General features: G+C 53.1%; 1 protein-coding gene across 1 annotated transcript; it reads left to right on the top strand.

Moving 5' to 3' along the window:
- The first annotated feature begins 4,362 nt into the window (after window positions 1–4,362).
- On the top strand, window positions 4,363–5,964 carry LOC119317867 (expansin-A5-like). Its single transcript, XM_037592366.1, has 3 exons — window positions 4,363–4,661; window positions 4,772–5,102; window positions 5,196–5,964. The coding sequence occupies exons 1-3, from the start codon at window positions 4,439–4,441 to the stop codon at window positions 5,500–5,502; spliced, it is 861 nt and encodes a 286-aa protein (XP_037448263.1). The 5' UTR covers window positions 4,363–4,438; the 3' UTR covers window positions 5,503–5,964.
- The last annotated feature ends 4,154 nt before the right edge of the window (window positions 5,965–10,118 follow it).

The raw sequence follows: 10,118 nt of genomic DNA, 5'->3' as shown, positions 1-10,118 counted from the left end.
CTACTCCTTCTCTCTACTGCTTGCATTAGAGTAGTGTAGCATGTTACTCCTTTGGGTTAATCCTATTCTGCTGCATAGCCTGTCTTTGCTACTACTGTTGTTACCTTTACCCGCAATCCTAAATGATTAGTATATGATGCTAGTTTATCATCAGTGACCCTACACTCTTGTCCGTCTGCCATGCTATATTACTGGGCCATGATCACTCGGGAGGTGATCACGGATATACACTATACTATACTATTACATTACTTATGTTACTGTTCAGAGATGGGGGCTGAAGGGGCAGGTGGTTCCATCCAGGTAGTGATGGGCCTGGGTTCCCGAGCCCCATGATGATTACTTTGTGGCAGAGCGACAGGGCAGGTTGAGACCACCTAGGAGAGAGTTGGGCCTGGCCCTGGTTCGCGTCCGCGGTTACTTCAGAATAGCACGCTTAACGAGATCTTGGTATTTGATCCGAGTCTGGCCACTGGCCTATACGCACTAACCAACTACGCAGGAATAGTTATGGGCACTCGACATCGTGGTATCAGCCGAAGCCTTCTTGACATGAGCGACTGAGTGGTGCACGTCGGGTTGGACCGTGTAACGCGACTTCATTTGTAATGGAGGTTGTTGGGTCTGCTCATCGGCCGCCCACGCAACGTGCAGGTTTGCAATGGGCGATGGGCCCAGACCCCTGCGCCATAGGATTTAGACCGGCGTGCTGACCTCTTTGTTGTGCCTAGGTAGGGCTGCGACGTGTTGATCTTCTAAGGCCGGGCATGACTCAGGAAAGTGTGTCTGGCCAGAGGGATCGAGCGTGTTGGGAAATGTGGTGCACCCCTGCAGGGAAGTTTATCTATTTGAATAGTCGTGTCCCTCGGTAAAAGGACGAATCAGAGTTGCACCTTGACCTTATGATAACTAGAACCAAATACTTAATAAAACACACCCTTCCAAATGCCAGATACAACCCGGTGATCGCTCTCTCACAGGGCGACGAGGAGAGGATCGCCGGGTAGGATTATGATATGCGATGATACTTGGTGAACTTACCATCTACTCTCTTCTATATGCTTCAAGATGGAGGCTGCTAGAAGCGTAATCTTCAATAGGACTAGCTATCCTCCTCTTATTCTGGCATTCTGCAGTTCAGTCCATAGTTACTACCCTTTTCATTGATACCAATGCATATGTAGTGTAGATTCTTTCTTGCGAGTACTTTGGATGAGTACTCACGGTTTCTTTCCTACTTCTTTTCCCCCTTTTTCCGGTTACTGCGATCATATGATGGAGTCCAGGAGCCAGAGGATCCCGAGGATGATTCTACGTGGAATTCGACTTCGAGGAATACTTAGGAGGTCCTAGGCAGGAGGCCTTGCATTTTCGATCGTTGCTACTTTTGTGCTCCATCACTACTATCATATCCCAAATCCATACAAATTCATGCAACTATGTCAACGCACACACATCGTCCGGCTACTCCATCGCTACTTTCGAAACGTGCCATCGGACTACCAAAATTTGACATGTTTGGCTATGGTGGAGATCATCCACGACTTCCCTTGCCCTCCCAGGCGCCCTTGTCGTCCTTCCCGTGGAAATACCGGTAGACGACGTGGTAGGGATCGAGCCAGATCTGCTCGTCGTCGAAGCTGTCCTCGTCGCCGTTGTCCTCCTTTTCCTCCTTCGGTGGCAGTCCGGCCATGGCACGGAACACCCGGTTCTGCTCCCGCGCAGGGACGCGCGTGTTTCTCCGCTGTCGTTTCTTCACAATGCGGGAGCGGATGACTTCCTCCTCTATGGCCGCCCGCATCGCCGCATTAGCCGTCTCCGCCGCTGCCATTTCCGTCGCGATACAGGCCTCGACGGCCCTTATCCTCTCCTTCCCACGGCGGGCAACCCGTTCCCGGTGGGACTCATATAGTCTGCCCGGCCGGTGATGGGGAAGGAGAGATTTTCCGGCCGCCGAGACTGCGATTATCCAGTCCCAGAGGACCCGAGCGCCCGTTGAGCCGACGCCATAGAGTCGCGCTGGACAAATTCGTCCATTGGCTGGGCGCTGTCCTCTCGGGAGAGGCGGAGTGCAATGCAGACCGCCAATGCCTCCTCCAACCCGCACGATTGATACCCTGTCGACGGATTCGGACTGGTCGGAGTCAGATCAGTTGCCCTCCATGCCAGAGACGGCCGAAAATCGCTGGAGGTAAGCTCGGGTGATGGATGGAGTGGAGTGTGAAGTGGCTAGGGTTTGATCCAACGAGTGAATGGGGACGAACATATGTGGGTCGGGTGGGTCAGCGTGGGCTAGCTTCGACATGGAGGGTTTGAGGCGCATGACTGCTCTAAGTTGCCGTGAGTACATGGTTCGACATGTCATTTTACTTTGGTAACCAGGGAAATGAATGTTTTTTCGGGAACATCCAAATCAAAGATGCTATCGCCACTCGCTAGGAAATAAACTCCGGTCTGTGCTGGCGTCGTACATGTTGAAGTTAAAAATCAATGAGACTTCTCCGTACTTTGGTCAAAGATATCGTAGAAACCTTTTCTTAAAAAAACGGAAATGTTAACGCCCACACGTGTGGGCGTTGACCATCTCGACCACACACATCCATCATCGTCCAGTACTATATGCACGAATCTTGACACAATCTGACTGATTTTCTGTGCCATGTAGGACAAGGCGTGTGTGTGGTGTGTGACATAGTTCGCCTACACATCTGTTTTACCACACGGAGGGGCCAGTGTGTGAGCGTTTAGCAGTTCACCCACACACCAGTTTTCAGTCGCGCACAAGGGCTGGTGTGTGGGCATTTGCCATCTCGCCCACACGCCCGTCTCCTCTCCCACACGTAAGCTGCTAGTTGCCATGTGTTTTTGCAGTGCACATGGTAACTGCCTCTAGTGTGCTTTATAAGCAGGTGTCAACTCTCTTTTTTTATCCGAGTTGCCATGTGTTTTTGCAGGGTACACGGCAACTGCCTAGTGTGCACGTAAACAGATGGCAACTGACTTTTACCGAGTTGCCATGATGTTTTCGCATGGTACATGGCAACTGCCCCAACGTGCACGTACATGGCAACTGCCTAACGTGCACGTAAACAGATGGCAACTCTTCCTTTCTACATGGCAACTGCCCTAGCATGCTTGTGAGCACATGGCAACTCTCTCAACTGCCTAGTGTTAGTATGTGGCAACTCCTAAAATTATGAAATCATGGCAACAACATTAGATCAGACCATACATGGCAACTGCAGTTGAGCAACCATGGCAACTGCGGTTGTCCGACATGGCAACCGTAGTTCAGCGACATGGCAACTGCAGATAAACGAACATGGACGAGGGTCTGGACCATGGCAACTGCGGGCGCGCGGTGGGCGTCACGCGTCGCGTGCGGGACCAGAAGGGTACGAGGCCTGACATACGGACGTGTGGGCGTTATCAACTTCGCCCACACGCACGTGTGTGAGAGGGTTCAGGAGGGAAAAAATATGTGTGTGGGCATTAGTTATTTTGCCCACACGTAGGTGTGTGGGCTGGTTGCTGTCCATGCCACACGAGGCGTGTGGCACAAGTACCTGATACACCACACGTGTGGCAGTTATCGGGACCCTAAGAAAATCCCGCTTGCCACCTACAATCCCGGGGCTGACAAGTTCCGTTAGAATATAGGAGCATTGCAGGTTCTTGTTCTTAAGCAACCGACTGACCCGAGCTTGAGACCGGAGCTCCTCCCCACGGCGTCCTTATTTTACTTCCAGATTTGTGTATTCGCAAGCCACACCAAACACCGGAGCAAAACCAACAAACCACTAAGCTTTGTTTAAAACTGAAAACCAAAACACCCAGTTAGTGCCATGCAACAGGCCACGTGATCTTCCACGGAACGTAGCAGTAGTACCACGACAAGCAGTAACGCAATCGAAACCCGGCGCCCGTGGCCGGCACGTTCGACGGAAATTTCCATCCACCTTTCATCATCGTGGAGCCATGCTATGCATCTGTAAATTGCCCGCGAACCAAGCAGGCCTACGGGTCTAGTGCTAGCTCCGGCTCGGCCCACTTCCAAACTTGCCACCGCCGCGCGGGAGTACGCCCGAGCCAGTCCACCCTCCACCCACCGCCAGCGCCACAGCTTTTGTCTTGGCCGCTGCCGCTGCCGCTGCCGCTGCTTTTACCACTCCCGCCACGCCCCCCAACGCCCCAGGAAACCCGTGTCGCGGCCTCCGTGCCGCTCCACCTGCTGCTTTTTCCACCGCGGGCCCCGCCCGCGTGCCCGCCCCAGTCCTCACTCCACACTGCGCCGCACCGTTTCGAAACCGTTCGCGCCGCGCCGCCCGGCTCTATTTATGGGATCCCAGCCCGGACGCCAGAGCACAGCACATCCCCACCGCGCTCCACCCACCCCCGCCGGCCTCACCGCGCACCAGGCAGCCGCTCCACCGTGCCGATGGCGCCCGCCCGAGCAGCCCTCCTCGCCTTCCTCGTGGCCGCGCTGCTCCCGCTCGCCCTGTCCCGCGGGCAGGGGCGTGGCCCGCACCTGCCGGGGCACGGCCTGGTCCACCGTCACGGGCCTGGCATCGGTCACCACGCCCACGCGCCGCTCGGCGGTGGCGCCTGGGCCTCCGCGCACGCCACCTTCTACGGAGGCGGTGACGCCTCCGGCACCATGGGTACGTGCAGTAAACACCGTCACTCACAGCATTGTACTAGTACTGTTTCTTGGTGCATCTTAGATGCCGCTCGCTGCCGGTGCTCACCGTCTGCTCGTGCGCGTGTGCAGGTGGGGCGTGCGGCTACGGGAACCTCTACAGCACGGGGTACGGCTCCAACACGGCGGCCCTGAGCACGGCACTCTTCAACAACGGCCTCAGCTGCGGGGCCTGCTTCGAGGTGCGGTGCGACCCCGGCGGCACCGAGGCCGGCGCGCCGCACGCCTGCCTCCCCGGCTCCACCGTGGTGACCGCCACCAACTTCTGCCCGCCCAACTTCGCCGAGTACTCCGACGCCGGCGGCTGGTGCAACCCTCCCCGCGCCCACTTCGACATGTCCCAGCCCGTCTTCCAGCGCATCGCGCTCTACCGGGCCGGCATTGTCCCCGTCTCCTACCGCAGGTTCGCCCCCTTCCGTCACGCATTACTACCCTTGCCTGCCCAAGAACTGTTAAGGGAGTTGACACTGACGGTGGCGTGGATCTGGTCGTGCAGGGTGGCGTGCCAGAAGAAGGGCGGCATCCGGTTCACCATCAACGGCCACTCCTACTTCAACCTGGTGCTCGTCACCAACGTGGGCGGCCCCGGCGACGTGCACGCGGTGTCCGTCAAGTCCACGCGCTCGGGGTGGCAGTCGCTCTCCCGCAACTGGGGGCAGAACTGGCAGAGCAACGCGCTGCTCGACGGGCAGGGCCTCTCCTTCCGCGTCACGGCCGGCAACGGCCAGTCCGTCGTCTCCAACAACGCCGTGCCGCGCGGCTGGTCCTTCGGCCAGACCTTCAGCGGCGCCCAGTTCCACTGAGAGCGCCCGCATCATCCATCCGCCGAAGCAGTACTATCTTGTAGTAGTAGTGGTCAGTAGTGGTCGTCGTCAACCTCCCGACTGGAGCGTGCTGGGAAGCGCCATGGTTTTATGATGGTTCTTCCACAAGCGTCCGACGCTCTTCGGGGATTCGAGGCTGTAGCAGGTAGTTAGGCCTACTATTATCATGGGCTTTTAATTGTCTGGTTAGCGTGCGTGAGTGAGTGAGTGAGTGGTAGCTGAAGCCTAAAGCATTTGAACGAGGTTTTGGCTAGGATGGCAGCGGTGGTAAAGGCTTGGCTTGATTAACCGACGCCGCCTTGTATCACCCGCCTGTTTAGCGAGTGGGCCTCTTGGGTGGCCTTTGTCTCGTGGATGTTTTCGTGCGTGGTGTGTGCTTGGCTGTGATGTAACCTCAGACCGAGTTAATTTAAGCCTCTGGCTTTTGCATGTTTTACTTCCTCCTCTTCTGAGCAATGCAAGTATTTAACTCTGATGAAGACAGCAGTGCTTGTCCCATCTTGTAATTTTATTGCGCTGCTGTCTTCTACTCGCAAATGAGCTCACCTTCAAACGGAAGCAGACAACTTTTCTGGTCGATTTCTGAACATTTCGGTTTATTCTTGGTCGTCGGTGCGAGGCCGAGCATTATAACATGAAACATCACTATCCGTTGGTCGAAGAATCAAATGAAGAACCCTGCTAAGTAGGTTTTTTTTGCGGGGCTTAAGTAGTTAATCCAGTAAGAAATAGCATCAGCAGCAGAGGTGAAGTTTTGAGACACAAAACAAGAAGCCACGGGAGTAAGGGAATTCTCCAATAAAAATAGAATCAGCAGGGAAGGTGGTGTTTGAGACACAAAACGAGAAGTGAGGCTTCTCTCGTGAACAAACAACATACTCCACCTAAGAGCATCTACAGCTCGGAGAACCAAACCCTCCTCGAATACCGGAGCGGCCAAACCGTCAAATGCTCGAGCGAATCCAACCAGTCATAAATTTCGACCTGAGACACAAGTCTCAAACATCTGGACTGACAGGCTCCTCAAATGCTCGAGCGGCCCAACCGGTTATGAAATTTCGACCCACACAAATGCCTCAAACGTCCGGCCTTACTGGCATCACTGATATCCAGCCCAAATATGAGAGCTCCCGGGTGTGTCTGCCACGTCGGACCCGGCCCAGGCTGGCCCACCCGACCCCACATATATTTGCCCCCAATCCGCTCATCGGACCAAACCCTAAACACCTCACACTTTCCTCCCATCCACTTCCTCCGTCACCTGAGGTCACACTCGGTGATTTTCGGCCATCTCCGGCATGGCACGCAGCGGATCTGACTCCGACTAGTCCGGATCTGTCGACCGGGGTATCATCCCGTGAGGGTTGGACGAGGCAATGTCAGTCCGCATTGCACTCCACCGCTCTCCGGAGGACAGCGCCTGGCCGCCGAACGGATCTGTCCGCCGTGACTCCATAGCGTCGGCTCAACGGGCGCTGGGTCCTCTTGGGCTGGATCATCGTGGTCCTGGCAGCAGGAAAATAACTCCTTCCCCATCACCGATCGGAAAGACTATGAGTCCCACCGGGAACGGTGAAAGAATCGATATGGTTGACTAGAGGGGGGGGGTGTTGGAAATATGCCCTAGAGGCAATAATAAAAGCATTATTATTATATTTCCTTGTTCATGATAATTGTCTTTATTCATGCTATAATTGTGTTATCCGGAAATCGTAATACATGTGTGAATAATAGACACCAACATGTCCCTAGTAAGCCTCTAGTTGACTAGCTCGTTGATCAACAGATAGTCATGGTTTCCTGACTATGGACATTGGATGTCATTGATAACGAGATCACATCATTAGGAGAATGATGTGATGGACAAAACCCAATCCTAAACATAGCACAAGATCGTATAGTTCGTTTTGCTAGAGTTTTCCAATGTCAAGTATCTTTTCCTTAGACCATGAGATCGTGTAACTCCTGGATACCGTAGGAGTGCTTTGGGTGTGCCAAACGTCACAACGTAACTGGGTGACTATAAAGGTATACTACGGGTATCTCCGGAAGTGTCTGTTGGGTTGACACGGAACAAGACTGGGATTTGTCACTCCGTATGACGGAGAGATATCACTGGGCCCACTCGGTAATGCATCATCATAATGAGCTCAAAGTGACCAAGTGTCTGGTCACGGGATCATGCATTACGGTACGAGTAAAGTGACTTGCCGGTAACGAGATTGAACGAGGTATTGGGATACCGACGATCGGATCTCGGGCAAGTAACATACCGATTGACGAAGGGAATTGTATGCGGGGTTGCTTGAATCCTCGACATCGTGGTTCATCCGATGAGATCATCGAGGAGCATGTGGGAGCCAACATGGGTATCGAGATCCCGCTGTTGGTTATTGGCCGGAGAGTCGTCTCGGTCATGTCTACGTCTCTCCCGAACCCGTAGGGTCTACACACTTAAGGTTCGGTGACGCTAGGGTTGTAGGGATATGTATATGCAGTAACCCGAATGTTGTTCGGAGTCCCGGATGAGATCCCGGACGTCACGAGGAGTTCCGGAATGGTCCGGAGGTAAAAAATTATATATAGGAAGTGCTATTTCGGCGACCGGGACAAGTTTCGGGGTCACCGGTATTGTACCGGGACCACCGGAAGGGTCCCGGGGGTCCACCGGGTGGGGCCACCTGCCCCGGGGGGCCACATGGGCTGTAGGGGGTGCGCCTTGGCCTATATGGGCCAAGGGCACCAGCCCCAAGAGGCCCATGCGCCTAGGGTTCAAGGAAGGGAAGAGTCCCAAAGGGGGAAGGCACCTCCTAGGTGCCTTGGGGAGGAGGGATTCCTCCCTTGGCCGCACCCCCCTAGGAGATTGGATCTCCTAGGGCCGGCGCCCCCCCCCTTGGACTCCCTATATATAGTGGGGAAAGGAGGGCCTCTCAGAACACGCCTTTGGTGCCTCCCTCTCCCTCTCCAACACCTCCTCCTCCTCCATAGTGCTTGGCGAAGCCCTGCCGGAGTACTGCAGCTCCACCACCACCACGCCGTCGTGCTGCTGTTGGAGCTATCTTCCTCAACCTCTCCTTCCCCCTTGTTGGATCAAGAAGAAGGAGACGTTACGCTGACCGTACGTGTGTTGAAACGCGGAGGTGCCGTCCGTTCGGCGCTAGGATCTCCGGTGATTTGGATCACGTCGAGTACGACTTCCTCATCCCCGTTCTTTGAACGCTTCCGCGCGTGATCTACAAAGGTATGTAGATGCAATCCAATCACTCGTTGCTAGATGAACTCCTAGATGGATCTTGGTGAAACCGTAGGAAAATTTTTGTTTTCTGCAACGTTCCCCAACAGTGGCATCATGAGCTAGGTCTATGCGTAGTTCTCTTGCACGAGTAGAACACAATTTGTTGTGGGCGTTGATGTTGTCAACTTTCTTGCCGCTACTAGTCTTATCTTGCTTCAACGGTATTGTGGGATGAAGCGGCCCGGACCAACCTTACTCGTACGCTTACGTGAGACCGGTTCCACCGACTAACATGCACAAGTTGCATAAGGTGGCTGGCGGGTGTCTGTCTCTCCCACTTTAGTTGGAGCGGATTCGATGAAAAGGGTCCTTATGAAGGGTAAATAGAAGTTGACAAATCACGTTGTGGCTTTCACGTAGGTAAGAAAACGTTCTTGCTAGAACCCTATTTTAGTCACGTAAAACTTGCAACAACAATTAGAGGACGTCTAACTTGTTTTTGCAGCAAGTGTTCTGTGATATGATATGGCCAAAGTTGTGATGAATGATGAATGATTTATATGTGATGTATGAGATGTTCATGCTATTGTAATAGGAATCACAACTTGCATGTCGATGAGTATGACAACCGGCAGGAGCCATAGGAGTTGTCTTTATTTTTTGTATGACCTGTGTGTCATTGAGAAACGCCATGTAAATTACTTTACTTTATTGCTAAACGCGTTAGCCATAGTAGTAGAAGTAATAGTTGGCGAGCAACTTCATGGAGACACGATGATGGGGATCATGATGATGGAGATCATGGTGTCATGTCGGTGACAAGATGATTATGGAGCCCCAAGATGGAGATCAAAGGAGCTATGTGATATTGGCCATATCATGTCACTATTATTATTTGATTGCATGTGATGTTTATCATGTTTTGTACATCTTGTTTGCTTAGAACGACGGTAGTAAATAAGATGATCCCTCATAATAATTTTAAGAAAGTGTTCCTCCTAACTGTGCACCGTTGCGACAGTTCGTTGTTTCGAAGCACCACGTGATGATCGGGTGTGATAGATTCCAACGTTCACATACAACGGGTGTAAGACAGATTTACACATGCAAACACTTAGGTTGACTTGACGAGCCTAGCATGTACAGAGATGGCCTCGGAACACAGAAGACCGAAAGGTCGAGCATGAGTCGTATAGAAGATACGATCAACATGAAGATGTTCACCGATGTTGACTAGTCCATCTCACGTGATGATCGGACACGGCGTAGTTAACTCAGATCATGTTATACTTAGATTACAGGAGGGATGTCTATCTAAGTGGGAGTTCATTGAATAATTTGATTAGATGAACTTAATTAT

The sequence above is a fragment of the Triticum dicoccoides genome, chromosome 6A (genome assembly GCF_002162155.2).
Source record: "Triticum dicoccoides isolate Atlit2015 ecotype Zavitan chromosome 6A, WEW_v2.0, whole genome shotgun sequence".
NCBI classification, from domain to species: Eukaryota; Viridiplantae; Streptophyta; class Magnoliopsida; order Poales; family Poaceae; genus Triticum; species Triticum dicoccoides.
The sequence above is the reverse complement of the archived record's forward strand: the minus strand, read 5'-3'. Positions and strand labels throughout refer to the sequence as shown.